This window comes from Pelophylax lessonae, assembly GCF_965119305.1.
Source record: "Pelophylax lessonae genome assembly, chromosome: 11".
In the NCBI taxonomy this organism is placed as follows: domain Eukaryota; kingdom Metazoa; phylum Chordata; class Amphibia; order Anura; family Ranidae; genus Pelophylax; species Pelophylax lessonae.
Genome location: NC_138778.1, coordinates 3,837,359 through 3,858,384, shown reverse-complemented (window position 1 = coordinate 3,858,384; position 21,026 = coordinate 3,837,359). Strand labels below are relative to the sequence as shown.

The 21,026-nt window shown below is 45.7% G+C and overlaps 1 protein-coding gene across 5 annotated transcripts in view; it reads left to right on the top strand.

Moving 5' to 3' along the window:
* The window catches only part of ARHGAP44 (Rho GTPase activating protein 44), a 152,566-nt gene that overhangs the window by 114,263 nt on the left and 17,277 nt on the right, over window positions 1-21,026 (top strand). For 3 of the 5 annotated variants that reach the window (XM_082272665.1, XM_082272662.1, XM_082272664.1), the window contains exons 16-18: window positions 3-183; window positions 5,018-5,035; window positions 15,002-15,220. In XM_082272665.1, the coding sequence (XP_082128791.1) occupies window positions 3-183; window positions 5,018-5,035; window positions 15,002-15,220 (418 nt within the window). The remainder of the gene's footprint in view (window positions 1-2; window positions 184-5,017; window positions 5,036-15,001; window positions 15,221-21,026) is intronic. The other 2 variants (XM_082272663.1, XM_082272666.1) reach the window with 2 other exon arrangements.

Genomic DNA, 21,026 nt, shown 5'->3' with positions numbered 1-21,026 from the left:
AGAAATTGAATTTAATGTGACTGGTAACTATGGCAGCCCCATACACACCAACCACAATGCCAACTACAGCTCCATGCCCTCGCCAGACATGGACCACTCAGACCGCAAACAGCATGACCAGGCCAGGAGGCCGCTCAGCGTGGCCACCGATAACATGATGCTGGAGTTCTATAAGAAGGATGGGTATAACCTTTTTTTTTTATCATGTTACTCGTTCAGCCATGCTTGTCTTCTGAAGAGGACAGGAAAGTATCTTGTGGGGCGAACTCGCAGGATTGGGGGTTTTCAGCCATAGTGGTCAAGGAAATAAGATTCTATAGCAGCCAGTCCATTTTCTGTCATACCTTTTCCTCGCCCAATTATGAGATGACCTCTGGTTCCAGCCAATAAGCAATTTCTCCCTTGAACTCAATGGATACCCCTTAACTGATCTTTTTTTTAGGAAGGAGCAGTTTTGTTTTATAGGTGTTCTCAGCTGAATGCAATAGCAATTGTTGTCACAAGATGGAGCTCAGTGTGCAAATGTGAAATTATATTTACATTATGATTGTTCCTCAGAATGGGCGTTAGGCAGTTGGCTCCTCGGACCCCTTAAGTAATAACAGTCTAGAATTTCATGTCTACGATCTCTTTGCTTTTTCATTATTTTAAAGTAACGTTAGGAAACCTTTACCAAGAGACATATGTAGGTTGCCATTGCTGGTCTCCTATTGGAAAGAAGCTACACCATATGGCCAAAAGTTTCTAAAGGGCACCTGACCATCACATCCACCCTAACTTATAAGGAACCCCCTGCAAATGATTGGGTTTGAATTCTACTGTTAATACCACAACATACTAAGACAGTGGTAACAGTTTGGTGAAGGCCATTTTCTATTCCACCATGATTGTGCCCCTGTGTATAAAGCCAGCTCCATAAAGACATGGTTTGACCAGTTTGGTGTTAAAACTCGAGTATCTTACGCAGAGTCCTGACCTCAACCCTACTGAACACCTTTGGGATGAATTGGAGCGCTAATGGTGATCCAAGTCTTCTAATCCAACATCCGTACTTGACCTCAACCCTACTGAACCCCTTTTTTGATGGATTGGAATGTTGATTGTGAGCCAGATCTTCCCATCCAACATTAGTACCCGACTTTAACCCTACTGAACACCTTTAGGATGAATTGGAAGGATGATGGTGATCAAGGTCTTCTCATCTAAAATCCATACCTGATCTCAACCCTACTGAACACCTATGGGAGGAATTGGAACACCAATGGTGATCCAGATCTTCTCCTCCAACATCAATACCTGACCTCAACCCTACTAAATACCTTTAGGATGAACGGGAACACACCAGGTCTTCTCCATCCAATATCACCATAAAGACATGCTTTGATGAGTTTGGTGTGGAAGAATTTAAGTGGCCTTCACAGAGCCCTGACTTCAACCCTACTGAACGCCCTTGGAAAGAACTGGAATGCCAAATATGAGCCAGATCTGCTCATCTAACATTGTGGCCTCACACATTCCCACAGACACATTCCAAAATCTCCAAAAAGTCTTACCAAAAGAGTGGAGGCTAATATAGCCAAAATAGAGGGGCAATCTGAAATTAATGGCCATTGTTTTGGAATGGGAAGTCTAAGAAGCTCCTGTAGATGTGATGGTCAGGTGTCCACGCATCTTTTGACAAATACTGTAGTTCTCTAGCTGCCATTCTGGTCTTTTCCTTATCTACATATTTGTGACTTAGCCCTAAAGCCATGGACAGCCAAGCAATTGGCGTTTTTAGAATGGGGTTAGCAATTGCTAGTTTTGTGCTATAATAATGTGTTTTTATGAAAATGGGCTTCTTGGTCTTTTAGAATTTTTGGATTGACAAAGGGTTAGATTTTAATTTTTAGGCTCCATGTACACGGGACGTTGTTAAAAGTCCCTTTGAATGCTGGAATTTTTAGGACGTTTGAAACGTCCGTTCAGTCGCGTTTGTACTGGCGTTTAGCGGGCGTTTAGCAGCGTTTGCGGGCGTTTGCGTTTAGAAGCGTTCCTAGAGGTCATAAAAATTATTCCCCTTTAAAATGGAAAAACGCGAACGCTAAACGCGGGTCATCGCGTTCAGACGCGTTCGGACGCGTTCAGACGCGTTTGTGCATTTGAAACGCCGGGAAACACACGTTCGAACGCAAATAATTGCGTTCTAAAAACAGTCCCTGAACGCAACTGCCTGCAAATGACTGTAAACGACCTGGTGTACATGGACAGATAAGATAAAATGTAGATGGGTTCAGGGGCTTCTAAAAAAAACGCCCAACTGCTCCTAAACGGCCATTTCCAGCGTCCCGTGTACATGGAGCCTAAAGGTTTGCTATATCGTTTCTTTAAAAAGGGATCCTGTGTTAGGAAATGCGTGCATGTGGCACCCATTCAATAGACCAAAGATCACTACAGCGTAGATGCCATAGACCAAATTTATTAGCATTAGTATGTGACTGTTAGGATGTATGTAAAGACTATATATATATATATATATATAGCTTTTTTTCTCAGGAAATAGACGCAGGTACTCCCTCCTTCCGAATCAACCCTTGTCCCCAACCCCTACCCACCTTCCAGTACCACCCCTTTTAGAGAATACAGAACCAGGTCATTTGTATGGAATTTGATACTGATAAGAAGAGAATTAATAAAATAAATCCCCTGCAGCCAACAATAGATTCCCCAGCAACAATCGAGCCGCCAGAAAAAAAAAACTATATATATATATATATATATATATATATATATATATATATATATATATATATATATATATATATGAATAACAGCAAGTTTGTTCACTCGGTGCTATGGTATCGGAGTCCACAAGCAGATTATCCCCTTTTGTGGTGGATTGTCACACGCTTGCGTGGAACCAGAGTGTGACATTCAGAAGGCAGCTCTAAGGGTCTCAAATCCTAGCCTCCCGACAGGACCACTATGTTGTATCATTGCGTTGAACCATAGAAACAAAAAAGCCTCCACAAAGTGTAAAACTATGATCCCAGACCTCAGATCACGTCTTTGAGGACGAAACGCGTTGGGTTTTCACGCTATTTAGGCCATGGTATTCCATAGACTACTCCTTGCTGGATCCTGGATAAAGGTGGTTTTCACCATGGATGTGATGTAAGTGTTCTACTGTTTTTTAAATAAAATCTAAAGTTACAGTTTTACACTTTTGTGGAGGCTTCTTTTGTTTCTATGGTCCAACGCAATGCATGATACAACATTGCGAACGGTGGTCCTGTCTTGAGGCTAGGATTTGAGACCCTTAGAGCTGCCTTCTTAATGTCACACTCTGGTTCCACTCAAGTGTTGTTGACTCAGTGCTATGGTGTCCACATGCTCCGGTAAGCAGATTATCCCCTTTGGTGGTGGATTGTCACATGCTTGCGTGGAACCAGAGTGTGACGTTCAGAAGGCAGCTCTAAGGGTCTCAAATCCTAGCCTCACAGCAGGACCGCTGTTCACAATGTTGTATCATGCATTGCGTTGGACCATAGAAACAAGAAAAGCCTCCACAAAGTGTCAAACTATGATCCCAGACCTCAGATCACGTCTTTGAGGGCGAAACACATTGGGTTTTCACGCTATTCAGGCCATGGCATTCCATAGACTATTCCTTGCTGGATCCTGGATAAAGGTGGTTTTCACCATGGATGTGATGTAAATGTTCTACTTTTTTTAAATAAAATCTAAAGTTACAGTTTTACACTTTTTGGAGGCTTCTTTTGTTTCTAAAGTCCAACGCAATGCATGATACAACATTGTGAACGGCGGTCCTGTTGTGAGGCTAGGATTTGAGACCCTTAAAGCTGCCTTCTGAACGTCACACTCTGGTTCCTCTCAAGCGTTGTTGACTCAGTGCTGTGGAGTCCACATGCCCCAGTAAGCAGATTATCCCCTTTGGTGGTGGATTGTCACGTATTGGTGATTGGGGCACAGTCGGTAGTACTGCTATTTTCGATCATTGTGATTGCATCGGGATCCTTATTCTTCTTCTTTGGACTTTTACAGTTGTTGTATGGACTTTACAACCATTCTTGTTTATTTTCACACTTGGCACATTTGCACTTTATACTTTATGATATATATTGTTGTGATATATTATGCATTACATTTTTCGTACTTTTTAGCGCTGCACTATGACTTTATATAAGGGTTAAATTAGCGCGGTATTTTTTCCATATTTAATTGCAATAATTTAACCCTTGCAGTGCTGGGCCTGGGGAGGAAACTTGCTGCAAGGGTGATTTTTTTTTTTTTTTTTTTTTAATTTTCTAAAGTTGAGCTTTTAAAAAAAAAAAAAACCTTGTAGAGGTTACAAAATCCATGGAGGTCTGCAATGACCTCTGCTTAAAGAACGCAAACCCCTGCGGTTTTATGATGGACCTTGGCAAAATTGAATTAAAAGTTGCAAAAACTATACTTAATTCATTGGTTTTCATTATTGTGAAAGGCATTTTTAAACACAACTAGTATAACTTATAACATTTTCTGTAACTTTCTTCATTCCCTGTATACCAGAAATGAGGCTGTCAGTGGGAGTCTCTTTACCGCGGGCAAGGAAGCTGCTCACCTGTCGGAGCAAGCTGCTATCTCCTAACATAGGAGGACTCTAAATGTAAAGCACACTAAGGGGCTGAGCAGAAACTGTAGAGGGTTCGGACATGTGGGGAATATATATAGCAAGCAGTATTGACCTGACATGTTTGAGGCACTGGGGGCTAAGGGGAGGAGCATGGGCTATCAAGGTTATAAGGAGTGACAGCCATGTGTGATTCACCTGAACAGAATTGGCTTGTGAAATGGTTTAGGAAGATGTATTTCAGCGGTGTTCTTGGCTGTTTTTATTAAGGAGGTTGATGCCACTTAACGTGCCGACTTTGCAGAGCCCAGTGCTAGAATTAATGGTATCCGCCACTCCTGCCACTTTCCCTTTTTTCAGTGTCTCTCCACGCTAACGGTGCTTGTGTTTTTGTCCATGCAGCCTTAGGAAAATTCAAAGGTAAGATGTGCCTCCCTGACTTGCCTCTCCGACCTACATGTCCTGTACCCTGCAGTCTCGTTCTGGAGAGTCTTCTGTCCTTCGCTGGGTGCATGGTCAATGTCCTGAACTGTGTACATATTGTGTCTGTTCTGTGTAATCATTTATTGGCTGTTCCTATGTTTTGTTTCATTTATGGAACTTTTTAAAGCGCCAGCAGGGCTCGCAGTGTTTTAGAGTACATAGATCCCGTCTGTGCTCAAAGGAGCTTACAGTCTAATGTCCCCAATACAGTCTTGGGACCCTTTCACATGTGTTTTATATGGGCCTGTTCTTACCTTGGCGGTGGTGCTACAAGAGTGTTCAGGAGTGCGTTTGCAGCAGTTTTGATGAGCTTTTAGTAGGGTACGGCAACGGGCTCCGGAAGTGCCCCATTGAAAAACCAAGTCTTTTTTAGCCCTGTGGTTTTCATAAGGAATATTGTGCACAAACCCTGTTGGTAAACCGGAGAGGGTCAATTGTGGAAGAATGCAATTAAGCAATCTATATGGTTTTGCATAGAAAGCAGAGTGGGTGAAGGAAACCTACACAAACATAGGGAAAATGTACTTGGGAATTGACCCTACAGTAGGACCCCAACACTGCAACATGGAGTGCAGAAGGCTTACTGTTATCAGGTTTCTATTGCTCGAGTAGAGACTGGGTGGGCAATGAGAGAGGCACCAAAAGCAGAAAAACGTATCAAAATTTGTTTTATCCAAGCTCTTCTATCATAAAAATCCAACACATTTTAGGGTTTTAAAGGGTTCCACCTCATCAAGCCTTGACATTGTTGAACAAATTGTGTTCTAGATTGAAGAAAATTGGAGGGATCCTGATCTCTGGTGTTCTGATGAAAATTGGATAAATGAGAATTTCCCTTCACTTCCTGTTGGGTCCACAGAACAGAAGATGAAAGGAATCTCCCCAATGGGACACTATTGGCCAAAATAAACTCACAGGGGTTTTAGTCCTTTCTCACTCCATCCAAAAAGTTTGTGACTTTAGATATACTATATCAGCAGCCTTTTTACTCCTGGCACCCCTAAAATAATTTTCAGATCACAGGGAAAACCTACTAAAGTCATCTCCGGAACAGTCAGTAAGAAAAGTTCCCCTTAGATTGGTGGCCTGTGGAAACCCCCCCCCCCTCTTTTAACTGTGGATAAGATGCCACTCTCTCACAGACAGCCTAGTAGTGTTGGCCCTGGAACTGTGCAGGCACCATCAAATAAGAGATGACACAGCCACAGCTCAAGGAAGCTCTAACAACCTCTAGAGCAGGGGTCTCCATACTTTCTAAACAAAGGTCAAATTTACTGTCCTTCAGACTTTAGGGGGCCAGACTCTGGCGATCGGGAGTACAAAATGTCCCAGCATCAGCGGGAGTAAACAATCCCCCATGATTGGTGTCATTGGTAGGAATTATGCCCTATCATTGGTGTCATTTGGAAAAATTGTGGCCCATCATTTTTGTCATTGAACCCCATTGTTGGTGTCATTGGGGGGAACTGAACCCCATCATTGTCATTGGCAGGCGCGCCCTATTGATGGTGTCTTTGGGAGGAACTGTACACTTCATTGGTGTCCGTTAATAAAATAGTGCCCCAAGGGCTGGATAAAAGCAAGCAAAGGGCCACATCTGGCCACTGGGCCACAGTTTGGAGACCACTTCTCTAGAGGACCCCTAGGTTTCCCTGGAACCCTGTTGAGAATGGCTGCTTTAAATCCTAACTCCAGAAATATATGCCCCTTAAAAACTCACTGTGGGCCAGCTTGGTTCAGTCTGTTGCTCCACATGCTATAATGGTCTGGCAGATGGGGACACCACAGTGCACTGTAGTAGCACTGGCTACACTCTGCAAGACGTGTCATCTTCCAGGAATACAGGAGTGACTTCCCTGGTTTTTGTTGCTGGCAACAAGAAAATCCCTCCACTCAGAAACTGCCTTGTATTTTTTGTCAGTGAATACTGTCAGGAATCAAGGATGGCCAGATCCACGTGGCTACACTTAGTAACTGAGACCAGACCATATATAGTAAAGACAATTTAAGAATAGTAAAACAAAAGACATCCACGCACCAGGAAACAGCCAACCTAAAAATACAAGTGAACTTCAACCATATAACCAAAATGCCTAACGAAAAAACTACTATATGCAATATATACAATATATACAAGATGAGGAGCACAGGTCATAGGGAATACCGAAGATGCAAGAAAGGGGGGAACCAGGACTGGGATCAGGAACAAGGTGAGCAGATATAAGGCAGCGAGGTGCAAAGCAAAACTCTGATGCAAGGTGTATCAGCAGAAGAGGGACTTAAAGCAACCCAAAAGGCAAAGTTCTGCTTGTTTGCACCCCCCCTTACTACCACATTTTTTTGGGGGGGGGGCATGTACCTGGTTTCAACAGGTACTCGCTCCCACTTCCGGCTGAGCCAGAAGTTGCTCCCCCTCCCTCCTTCCCCCACAGTCTTCTAGGACACATCACAGGGACCATTCACAAGGCGCACCGCAGCTCACGCAGGCACAGTAAGAAACCGGATGTAGAGCCACAAGGCATCACTTCCTGTTTGCCTTACTTGAGATACTGCCACCTGCACCCGAAGCCGATTGAAGAATCTGCTCATTTGATGACATCGCTGGATCCTTCGACAGGTAAGTGTCCTTATATTAAAAGTCAGCATCTACAGTATTTGTAGCTGCTAACTTTAAATTTTTTGGAGGGAGCCTGGAGCTCCTCTTTAAGTTCCTTGCCAGCAGTCCGCAGCAGGAGGAGACTGAATACTGGGATCTGCTGGCTGCTGGGAGCCACCCGCTGGTATACACTGGAACTACAACTTTCTGCTCCTGGAAGCACAGTGCCACCAGCAGATGACCCAGGTCCTGACAACTAGGTGGGCTCTGATTGGCTGAGGTGGAGAGAAGAGGCAGATGACGTTACCAATCAGAGCCCACTCAGCATTCATTGTCCTCAATATAAGGTGGTTCCTCCGAGAGCGGGAACGCTCTTTTGATTCTGACAGCAGAGGGAGATCGCTCCTGCCTCTCTGGAAGATGACACAGCTAACCGTATGAAATAGCCTTAATAAGTACACAGAAGTAGACACCTGATGGAGTTTCTGATCCTTACTCTATCCAAATAATAAACTTTGGGTTGGAATTCCAGTTTAAATATTCTTATTTGTGGTCAGGATGCCCAGAAAGTGTTTGCTTTACTAAGATTGATGACGGGATTCGGCCTGTACTCCAGTAACAGCTTTCAGACTGCCTGAGTTTTCCACTGGGAATTTTTAATGTACTCATTAAGCAGAGGATTTTTCATGTTTCAGCTTTTTATGGCTTCTTAAAGATTGTGCTCACTCCCTTCTGCACCATCTGCGTCCGGCCCATATAAGATGATCGGGATTGTTTTACGATGCTGTAAAATTTTAGAGAGCTGTCTTCAAATAGAGCTGCAGCCCTGAAATGTTAGCAGAAAGCCTTTGATTTGCAATCTTTGTGATTCTGTACGATGGCACAAAATGTTTCCCCTACTGGGATGAAAACCACTGGTGACCATGAAATAGATGTTTGCACTTATGTACACATCCATTGATTAAATGTCTTCCTTGTGTCTGTTTTTGTTCTTAAAATGTAGAAATCTCAAGAATGATTGATTGGTTAAACCATCCTATACAACACAAAAAAAGTACCATATGTCCCTTGAGGCTGCCTTTTCACCGCCATAAGTCTAGGAGGACAACCATCATGTTGATGGGCCAATAGGACTACCCTTCATGTTGATGGGCAAATAGGGCAACTGTCATGTTGATGGGCCATAGGTCTAGGAGGCCAACCATCATGTTGATGGGTCATAGGTTTAGGAGGACAACTATCATGTTGATGGGCCGTAGGTCTAGGAGGACAACCAACATGTTGGTGGGCCAACAGTCTAGGAGGACAGCCATCATGTTGGTGAGCCATAGGTCTAGGAGGATAACCATCATGTTGGTGGGCCATGGGTCTACGAAGACAACCATCATGTCAGTGGACCATAGGTCTAGGATGACAACCATCATGTCGGTAGGCCATAGGTCTAGGAGGCCAACCATCATGTTGATGGGCCATAGATCTAGAAGGACAACTAACATGTTGATTGGGCCAATAGGTCAGAGTGGGATTAGCTGTGAATTTCTTGACTTATGTCATCATTCAAATAAATATGTGCCTCCCAGGAAACTCCATAAAAAGATCTAACGATATTTGCTTGTGTCCTGCATCTCATTTCTAATACTGGTTTGCACTGCACAGGTTAATCACAGATGTGCTTTAGAGTCGGCCATAACTTTTCTTAGTAGCTTTAGAACATATATAGAATCGCTTGACTCCTGGCAGCATAAAATGTGCCAAAAAGTTGATTGTCTGGGGTAGAGATTTTAAGGCCGTTCATAATCTTTATGCTTGTGAATTGACCCTCCTACTCTATTTCTATCCCTTACACCATATTTAGGTTTAGTAAAGTGTAGAACCTTTCCACAGAGCTGGGAATTTTCAAATATCTTAATCATATTGAGTCATTCTTTAAGCACTCTTTTGTTTGACTCAATTGTACAATTCTAAAAAACTTTTCTGCACCAAATGTAAAAAACGACGCCTGTCAGTACTGTGTATGGCTGTCATGTGGAGGATGCATGGTGCCTTCTTGACCGCTTGAAGCACTGTACACTGGTGGAATAATAAAGAAAATTTAGAAATAATGGCAATTTCTCTTTCGTTCATTGACAGACACAGCTCCTGATCTTCTTAACCATTGGGTTTTACTGCCCCCTACAGGATTAGGACAGCAGGCAGAAAAAAAGTCTGGATACACTTATGGACAGTCCCAGGGGTTATATTCCCTCTCTCTTCTATAGGTACTAGGTTATTTTCTGCCTAGTCAGGAGTAAGGACCTAGTTCCTTGCTGGTATTTCTGGTCCTGGCAATTTTTTTCTTTTTAGATAGAATTTTTTTCTCCTGGATTTTTCCAGTGAGATCTACAATCCACTGCCAGACTGGGCAAAGGGCTGGATAATCTGGATCCAGTGGTCACCCCAGTCTGGCCAGCGAGTGCGTGCAGACCTCAGCTCCACGCTAGGTTGGGCGTGACATAGCCCCACCGGACAGGTGCTGGCCTCATGAGGTCGCATACGACCGGGTCTCAGACCGAGTTGCAGCGTTCCTCCTGGCCGAGTTATTTAGATGGCAAGGGGTTCTGTCTGGGGCAGTGCCCGCCTGGTTCCTGGGATGGTAAGTAGCTGTCCCCCACCTCCCCCTGAAGGGTTTTGGGGTGGACATGGGCCCCTCCACTTATGCTCGGGCTGTGTGGCGAGGTTCGGTCCACCGTCTGGGTGTGGGGCAGGACGCTATTCTAGCGATGGGGACGGGGGGGATGCACCGCCGGTGACTGGACGATCAGCTATGCAGGGGGGGGTTGTACCTGGTGGGGTCTCCTGCCAGGGCTCCCCATTCTGCCTGGGCCTGTCCTTGAGGTCTAGGGATCCTTCCCGGGTCCCTGGGTGCCTCGTAGTGCCACGCGGGGCCACCATTTTCTTGTAGCCTGTGTGCTCAATGCGCGGCGGAAATGTTTGTGTAGTCCGGCGGCTATTTTGCGGGGGTTTGCCATTAAAAATGGCAAATGGAGTGGAGCCCTCTGGGCGGCGATTTCAGCAGTGGGAGCTCCTCCTCATACCCTAGTGCTGACTCCTGGATCCTTTAATTTCCTGATCCCCCGCACGTGCAGTACAGATTCACCTGGTGGCTGCGGTGCCTGGTTTCTGTGGGGTGGGGAGTCTGGTGGGGTCCTCTCCCTCTCTGCTGAGGATCGATTGTCACTCTGGGACTAGCAACCAGGTGGTGCTGCCAGAGCGGTGGGGGCTGCCCCTTAGTAGTGTTTTACACTTTGTGGGGGTCATCCTGGTGACTCATGGAGTTTTTGGAGCACATCTCCCCTCTGTGGGGCCCATCCATCCATCGATGAACTGATGGCGGTCCTGGAGTCCCTTGTGTCCCAGGTGGAGTTGGCTTTTGGGCGACGGGCTGGCATAATGCGCACACACCCCCCCCCCCCCCCCCCACTTTCCCCTGCCTCATCTGTCTCCTCTGATCCTGGATCTGATTTGGCCACCATGGACGTGGGTCACTCTGTTGGGTCTGCGACCACACTCCCTGAATCCTCAGATAGTGAGGATGAATTCTCCGCTTCTGAAACCACGCACAAAAAGGCGCTGGTGGACGCACTGATTGTATCTCTGCTTGAGACTTAAAGTTGGAGGATGCAGTTGGAGGATGCAGCTTCCACTGCGATGGTGCATTTTCCCTTTTGGCACTCACGAGCCATCCAGAGTGGCAAAGGCATTCCCTTTACCCTCCTATTTTTACAGAATTGTCACAGAAGAGTGGGGACGACCAAAGCGTCCCCCTTAGGGTTCTTAAGAAGTGGACTGTTCCACCAGTGGTGGACCCTCCGGTTTTCAGATTAAACAAGGCAACCATGATTCCAAGAATCCCCGTCCTTTAAGGACCCGGCTGACAGGAAGGCGGAGGCTGTGGCCCGCAATTTGTATACCCTGGCTGGTTCGGCACTTAGGCCAATTTTCACCATTGCCCTGGTGTCGCAGTCTCTGACTAAGTAAGACTCTGACTGAGTAAGTTAAGCTTTTACGCTTTGACCAGGAGGGGGAGTAGCCCCCCCCCCCCACCTTTGACGGCCAGCTGGTCCAGGGGCTGCAGTATATCTGTGATGCCTCTTTGGATGTGACTCCCCTAGTGACTCGGCTCTCTGTTCGGGAGTGGTCCTTCCACATGTCTTTTGGCTCAGTTCCTGGTCTGTGGACCTAACTTCTAAAAAGGCCTTGACTAATCTTTCCTTTCAAGGAGATCGCCTGTTTGGTGCTACCCCGGATGACATCATCAAAGGTCTCACAGGGGGAAGAGTACCTTTCTTTGGCAGGCTACTAAGGGCAAGGACCCTCGTCGTAGATATGGGCCCTCCTTCTCGGCTCAAAAGAAGTTGTTTCATCCCTCAGGGTCGACTGACAACGGGATCGGAGCCCTTTAGGGCCTCCCCTGGAGGATCCAAGCAAATATGGTCTGGCAAGTCAATCGCAGGCTTCTCCAGACCAGCAGACAAGGCCCCTTCAGCAGAAAGGTGCGCCCTCATCTGTATCTGGGGTGGGGGAACTTCTTCGCTGGTTCCTGGACCCGTGCACTCCCCTGGTACAAGAACACGTGGGTCCACGAGGTCATTGGGTCAGGCTACAAGATCGAGTTTCATTCTTGCCCTCCGGTAAGGTTATTCCTTTCAATGTGCGACTGTCCCCGGTCCGTTTACAGGCTCTTTTTGGGGCGGTGCAAAACCTTTTACTTTACAGGTGATGGTCCCGGAACGTTTTCAGGGTTTTTACTCAAACCTGTTTACAGTCCTCCGGAAGGAAGGCAGGGTGCATCCAATTCTGGACCTCAAGGCACTGAACTGCTTTGTGCGGGTGCAGAAGTTAAGAATGTAGTCCGTTCACACAGTGGTGGCTTCCCTGCACCAGGGGGATTTTCTTGCCTCCCTCGACATCAAGGATGCTTACCTTCACATTCCAATATGTGTTGGGCACCAGCGCTTCCCCCACTTTGCCGTGGGAGAGGAGCATTATCAGTTTGTGGCATTACCTTTTGGTCTCGCCTCTGCTCCTCGGGTCTTCATGAAAGTGTTTGGTCCTGGTGCCAGTATGTTATGCCAAGAGGGGATCATGGTACTGGGCTACTTGGACGTCCTCCTTCTGCAAGTTGAGTCTCCTACTGCTCTGGTGGAAAGCCTGGAAATCACCATACGAGTTTGAGGGAGTTTGGCTGAATTCTGAAGTTTCAGAAGTCTGCTCTGGTTCCGTCCACAAGCTGGATTATCTGGGTCGGACTCTAGACTCGGCCTTAGCCAGAGTGCTTCTTCCTTTGGACAATCTCCTACATGCTGCAATTCATCTCCTGCTGTCCAGCAGATAGTCATCCCTCCAGACTTGCATGTGGGTGCTGGGTCTGATGGTGTCTACCTTCGAGGCGGTCTTGTTTGCACAGTTCTGTACGAGGTTCCTACAAGGGAGGCTCTTGTTCAGTGGCTCAGGTCTTGACCTTCCTTCAACCGACGGAGGGGGGGGGGGGGTTGAGCAGAAGCTGGCCTTGAGCACTATCAAGGGTCAGGTGTTGTCTTTAACAGGCTTATTTAAACGGCCCTTGGCCACATACTCCTTGGTGCATACTTTTCTTAAGGGAGTTAGGCATTTGACATCTCCAGTGTGGTCTCTGTTGCTGCCTTGGGACCTCGATTTGGTGCTCTCAGTCCTACAGAAGCCTCATTTTGAGAATCTTCAGGAGATTTCCCTGCTTACGCTGTCCCAGAAGGTGGCCTTTTTGGTGGCTTTCACCTCTGCGTGCAGGGTGTCGGAATTGGCGGCGTTATGCTGTCGTTCACCTTACTGGTGGTTCACAGTGATTAGGTGATTATTTTCCCCTGTCGGTCGTTCCTTCCTCATGTTGTCTCTGATTTTCATTTGAATGAAGACATTGTGTTGCCTTCCATGTGTCCCAGGCCAACACGTCCAAAGGAAATTGCTTTGCATGCCTTAGATGTGGACCGGGCAATTAGGGTGTACCTGGCAGCTACGGAGTCTTTTAGGAAGTCAGACTCACTATTTGTGCTCATGGATGGGCCTCGGAAAGGGTTATCCGTTTCCTCTGCGACCTTTTCCAGATGGATCAGACAGACGGTGGTTCAGGTCTATTCCATCCGGGGTCAGGTTCCTCCTTTCCCTGTCAAGGCGCATTCTACTCTTGCGCTCAGTGCCTCCTGGTCCTTCCATCATCAGGTGTCATTGACGCAGGTTTTGCAAGGCAGCCACCTGGCTGTCAGTGCACACTTTAACAAAGTTCTATAAAGTGGATGTGTTGGCATCTTCGAATGCTTCCTTTGTCTGCAAGGTTTTTGCAGGCTGATATTTAGAGGATTTGGTCCTCTTTGAGGTTGTATTGTTTTTTTCAGGTGAGCTCCAGTTGTTTGGGTTGAGCTCCTGTTTACCTGGTGGCTATAGTTACACTTGGGAATTTCTTTTTCGCTGTTCCCACCCCTCATGTTTAACACTGCTTTGGGACGTCCCAATGGTTAAGAAGATAAGGAGCTGGGTCTATCAATGAACAAAAGAGAAAATGGGATTTTTGACTTCCCGTAAAATCCATTTCTCTGATGTTCATTGCCGGACACAGCACCCTCCCCTCTGTGGAGTTGTAATTCTTCTGACACTGCTTGTAACAAAACTGAGTCCCTATAGCAGAGAGCGGGAATATACCCCCCTGGGACTGCCCATAGGTGTAGCCAGACTTTTTTTCTGCCTAGTGTCCTACTCCTGTAGGGGGCAGTATAACCCAATGGTTAAGAAGATCAGGAGCTGTGTCCGTCAAAGGACATCAGGGAAATGGATTTCACGGTAAGTCAAAAATCCAATTTTTTAAGGAATCCAGAGGGATCATTGGTCTAGTAGTAATGATGGAGCTTCGAAAGTAGATGGAGCATTTGGAGACTAGCTTTTAGATTTAGAATATTTGTGTACCTAGCTCCAAGCTCAGAATCCTAAGCAAACAGAAATATGACTCGTAAAACATGTGCCATAGGCAACTGGTTTCAGAATTTATGTTTAGAATGGTATGTTTTATATTCTGTTTCATTGGAACGATCTGCTGTTTTCCAGGTGGGATTGTGTATTCATGTTTTTTGTGTTGTGTGTATTTTATTTCTTTTACTTTAACCTCTTCATGTTTTTGTTTGTGTTTTTCGTTCCCCACTGCGGGGACCTTGTTTATCACACTGTTTGTGGCTCAGTCTTTTCTCTTTCTCTAACCTCCCTTGTAGAGATGGTAAGCAGATGTCTTTGTATTCCCCCCATAGCATGGGCGTACGGGTGATGGACACTTCTTGGGTTGCCCGCCGCGGTTCTTCCTTAGTCCGCAAAGGCCCCTCCACCCCTCCCGCTGTGCAGCCCCCTGCTCCTCCACCTTCGCTCGAAAACGCAGTCACACCTCAGTCACCAAACCCCGACTTGTCCGTAGAAAGTCCCTCCCCTACTCCTCCCAGTAGCGGCTCCCAGCCGGGTCCTGAGAGGACAAGGTAAGCACTCAACTGCCATCACCTCCACTTTTCATTTTCGCCACCCTGCCCACCCTTATTGCCGTTCTGTCTCCCAAGACCGCTTTTAGGTTTATCAACCTGCTATCCATTTTGGTCACCATTCGGTTGTATTTACCGTGCCCATGCAATTCAACAATAACACACAAAACACATTTTTGAAGGCCTCGTTGTCTTTAGACCAAAGCCATTTGGATTTGTTTTTATAACATTAAGAGTTAGAAAAAAAAATGATTTTTTTTTTTTTCATTGGAACTGTCCAGATCCCTTAATTTATAGCAAACCTGTCAACCAATTTAAACTTTTATTGGCAAAAGGGCTCAACATTTCTAAATGTTGGACAGGTCTTCCCTACCCATCATCTCAACTGTCTAGTCATACCACCCTTACTAGCCTTTGAGGCACCCTCGATGGACAGAGGGGGTGGCATGTAGTGGGCCTTAAAGCGGAGTTCCACCCATTTTTAATAGGTTGGATTACATAGATGTATGTAATCCCCTTTAAAACGACTTTTACCAATGGAAACTTTTTTTTTTTTTTTGCTAGTAAATACCTTAATTTCTGCTTTATTCCTCCTCTCCTCACTTCCGGGTCCGATCGGCGATTACGTCATTCGGCGATTCGCAGTGTGTGCTGGGATGTATTCCATTCCAGAAATCTCGCAGTATTACCCAGGAGCTGAGCTGTACTGTGTGTATTCAGGCCGTGACCTGCCCCGCCTCCGCCCCGCCTCCTCTCAGTGAGTTGTACTGTATGCATTGTATTCAGGCCGTTCTCTGCCCCGCCTCCTCTCAGTGAGCGAGGACTGAAAGCATTATATCCTCACTGAGCTCACTGAGAGGAGGCGGGGCAGAGAATGGCCTGAATACAATGCATACAGTACAACTCACTGAGAGGAGGCGGGGCAGGTCACGGCCTGAATACAGGTAATACTGCGAGATTTCTGGAATGGAATACATCCCAGCACACACTGTGAATCGCCAAATGACGTCATCGCCGATCGGACCCGGAAGCGAGGAGAGGAGGAATAAAGCAGAAATTAAGGTATTTACTAGCAAAAAAAAAAAAGTTTCCATTGGTAAAAGTCGTTTTAAAGGGGATTACATACATCTAAAGTTACGAAAATGGGTGGAACTCCACTTTAAGAAAGTCAATGAAGTCATGCCCTTGGCCGTTTTAAAAGTTAAAAATGGCAGACCAACTCAATTTAAAGTGTTTTGAGACTCAGCTGCAGAACTATCTTGATTTGATCAGGGTCGTAAGGAAAGAGCTGAACTTGTTTCACTGGGGTTGATATACTAAAACTGGAGAGTGCAAAATCTGGTGCAGCTGTGCATGGTAGCCAATCAGCTTCTAACTTCAGCTTCATCAATTAAGCCTTGGCAAAAAAAAAACTGGAAGCGGATTGAGAGCTGGTCCAGATTTTGCACTCTCCAGTTTTAGTAAATTAATTCCACTGTCTCACAAACAGGATCTGTTTGGTGATTTACAACACTCATCAAATTTTACCGGACGCCTGATGGCTGCATTAAGTCAGAGCCCTCATCTAAATGATGTATTCTTAAGACAGGCTGTCTGTGATTGGAGGACAACCATGCTTATACAGTTTTGTGGCAGCCTTTCTCCAGGCAACCAATCTTAACACAACTGATTTCCGATAAGGGTCTGACTTTGCATTGGAGAATAATGATCTGAACTGCAAATCGCTAAAGAGACAGCCTCTGGTGTTCTTTCCTAAAAGAGTGTCTTTAAGTTGACCCTCAAAACTGATGCAAGTTGTCTCTTGATAACCCTGTTTTGTGATTGCCCGCTGCTGATAATACTTGCATGAGACTTGAATCGGGGACCACTTGCACCATTTTTAGGATAAAAAAAATCTGCAACTGGGTAGAAAAATGCTTCAACCTGTACTTACACTAGCTCCTGAGATATTTAAAAAAAAAAAAAAACACTTCTTAGAAATGCTACTGCTTCAAAAATTAGCTTTTATACAAATATACAGTCCTGTGAAAAAGTAAGTACATCCCATGGGTTTTTATTTTTCCTATTTGAACAGGCAAGCATACACTTCATTCATACAGTGCCTACAAATAAAGGTGATATAAATGAGACCTAAAATTAACATGGTGTATTCATTCTCATGATCAGGGGTGGCCCGTCCATTGAGGGCGCAGGGGCGCCGCCCCCCCAGCCATGCCTCCAGCCGCCTAATCTACATGCAGGGCACCGGACGCATGGATTCCAATAGGGGATTTTTTTTTTTTTTGAAGCACGTGATTAGAGCCAGAGGCTCTAATAGGCTTCAGAAAAGGATGGGCTCTGCGCCCTGAGCCCACCCAGTTTTGTGACAATAGTGAATGAATATTCGCTATTGTCACACTGTCTCTCCTCCCAGCCAATCAGGAAGAGGGTTGTGAGACCCCCCTTTCCTGATTGGCTGAAAAGAGAAGCGATCTTACTGGCCAGTGGCCAGGAAGAGGCAGAAGACACACGGCGGCTGGAGGAGGCAGGAGGACAGCGGCTCAGCCATCCAGCATTCCCCGGCTCCCGACAGGAGGAAGGAGGGGAGGAGGTAAGAAGGCAGAGAGGGGGGCGGAGGAGGAATGTGTCACCTGACTGACTGACCCAACTGACCGACCCGGGGGGGGGGGGGGGAGGGTTGCGCGTGCATTGGTTTGCCGCCCCCCCCCCTGAATTGCCGAGCACCAGCCGCCACTGCTCGTGATCTATAATAATGAAAATGCAGATTGGTCACATGGACAAGTTAGGTACCACCACTTTAAATCCATGAAATTATAACCCTGTATTCCCGATTAGGTGCCAAAGAATAGGATCTCCTTAGGGAGTATGCAGGTACAACCTGTCTACTAACCATCTATGGCAGTCAGCCTTACCTAAAGTGGTTGTAAACCTTTTACAAAAAAAAAATGCCTATAATTTTGCACAGAGCAGCGCCAATCCTCTTCTTCTGGGGTGCCCCGCCTCCACTCCAGGCTCCTCCTCTTCATCGGGTCGGGTGCCCCCCCACAGAAAGCCTCTTTCTCTGGGCGCACCCGTGCGGGCTTGCTCCTGAGTCCTGTTGCTGCATCCATTTACACAGACAGCGGGACTCGGCCCCGCTGTGATGCCGCTGCACTCGTGCACATCGCTGGACTGAATCAAGCTCAAGTATGAAAAAGGGGGGGTCTGGAGCGGGAGCTGGAGCACAGACAGTTTTGCACCTTAATGCATAGTACAACTATCTACACCGATCAGCCATACCTTTCAGACGGCCCACCTAAGATTGAGTAGGTCCCCCTTTTGCCTCCAAAACAGCCCTGACCCATTGCAGCACGGACTCCACTAGACCTCTGAAGGTACACTGTGGTATCTGACACTAAACCATCAGTAGCAGATCCTTTTCAAGTCCTGTAAGTTGGGAGGTGGGGACCTCCATGGATCGGACTTGTTTTTTCAGCACAAACCACATATGCTTGATTGGATTGAGATCTGGAGAACTTGAAGGCCAAGTCAACACCCCAAACTCATTGTTCAACACGTGCCTGTTTCAGGCACTTTTGACTGTGAACACAGGTCAGCAATGACACCCTGACTGGTCTGCGGCTACTCAGCCCATACACAACAAACTGATGCCCATTTTTTCTGCTTTCGACACATCAACTAAAAAGGGCAATACTTTTTCAAAAATCTCACCACTATCTTTTGGCACTGTTTGAATGAAGACCTCATTTTTTGCATGTTGAAAAAGTCAACAATTACCATAGGGTGTACTTCCTTCTTTACATGACTGTATGTTTGTTTGCAAACCGATCAACACAATTGTTCTCGTTTGCTACTTTTGCAACACCTGTACATTGGATTTCCCCAATGATGCTTTTGGTGAGAAAGGCATTCTTCTTTTTTTTAATAAATGTATATCATATTCATTGATAGAATCTTTTTTTATACTTAAGCACTCTAATACCACATGCAAACACATACATACACGCCAGCCATTTTGCTCTGGCCATAAGTCCCGGGCTGTGGTTGCTCGTATATCTGCCCAATGCAGGACCTAAAAGCGGCCTCCTTGCAACACAAAGCGACATCATACTGCTTTGCTGTGTGCGTGGCTAGCAGCCTGTGCGTCACCTCTCACTCACCCGTTTCATGGCTGCCGGCTGGTCGGTCATTGAGCCTTTGCTGCTTTTTATGTTATACCATGGCTTTTCTATTCTATTTATGTCTGTGTGTCCGCTTTAAACAGCTCAGGCCCTCATGATCCCAGTACAACAGGGACCGGTCAAAAAAAAGCAGTTCAAAAATAAAATAAGGTTACCTATTTGTATTCTTTTTATATTCCATTCTGATACTCAGGAACAGAGCTGCCTTCATATGATCTGCTCTTTCCTAAAGGAAATCTCCATCTAGTTGCAGATCTTCCTTCTAAGCTCTGGTTTTAGGACGTTCTTCCTCCCACTGCTTCATGATTGGCTAATCTGTGCTGCAAAACTGGTAAGGTGGCCAATCCTGAAACAGTTAGTATGGTTGCACCTGGTCAGGACTTGCAGCTGTTTCAAGGCATAACTTGGCTGGAAGCAGTTTGACCGTCCCTGATATACGCACATGAACATATGCAGGATGTAATCTTCTATTTTTATTGGTTAGTATTTGCCATTGAGTTCTTATAGACAAGCTTTTTTGAATCTTTAATCCCCAATTGTAAACTCCTCCCATGATTTACGCCAATGAACGAAGTGCAGTGACTTATGGTGGCCAAATCCTCTTTAGAGCTCATGTAGGTGCTCTTGTCAAGCAAGCTTTCCCATTCAAAGTGCAAGTCAAATGCATGCATTCCATAAAAGGCTTCATTTCACCTGCTTTGCCTACAGTTTAGTTGTACCTCAATAGGAGGACAAAACAAGTCAAATGAAGCCCCGAACCAGCCTTTCTCAACCTTTCTCAACCTTTTTACCCCAGAGGAACCTTTGAAATAATTTTCAGGTCTCAGGGAACCCTTGCTAAAAATTATATCTAGACCTAACAATATATATATAAACAAAAATAAAACCTGGCACGTCTAGAGTTATTTGACACTCATGGTAGTTCTTTAACACTAAAATAAAAGTATAATTCTACCACTTTACAAAACTCCGGTTCGGCCACATCTGGAGAATGCCGTCCAGTTCTGGTCACCAGTCCTCAGGAAGGATGTGCTGGAACTAGAGACAAATGGCAACAAAGCTAATAAGGGGACTGGAGGACCTCAGTTACCAGGAACGACTACCAACATTAAACTTATTCTCCCTAGAGAAGATACGTTTAAGAGGAGATATGATAGGGATATACAAATACCTCAATAGTAATTCTATCAGATTCAGTTTTAGGGTGCTTAAGAAGACAAGTGGCCACTCAATGAAGTTGGAGGAGAAGCTAGTTAACCTTAAACTGGGTAGGGGCTTCTTTACTGTCAGGGCAGTAAGGATGTGGAACTCCCTTCCACAATTAGTGGTGAAGGAAAAGGAATTGGCAGCACTCCAGGTTGAGTCAAAATCCAGATTTATTGACTGGACATCCAAATATGACAATCATGACAATGTAGACGCGTTTCACACACTGACTGTGTGCTTAATCGTAATGATTAAGCACACAGTCAGTGTGTGAAACGCGTCTACCTTGTCACGATTGTCATATTTGGATGTCCAGTCAATAAATCTGGATTTTGACTCAACCTGGAGTGCTGCCAATTCCTTTTTCTTTATCAAGTTTTCACGGAGGCGAGCATGCACCGGTGTGAGTCATCAGGCAA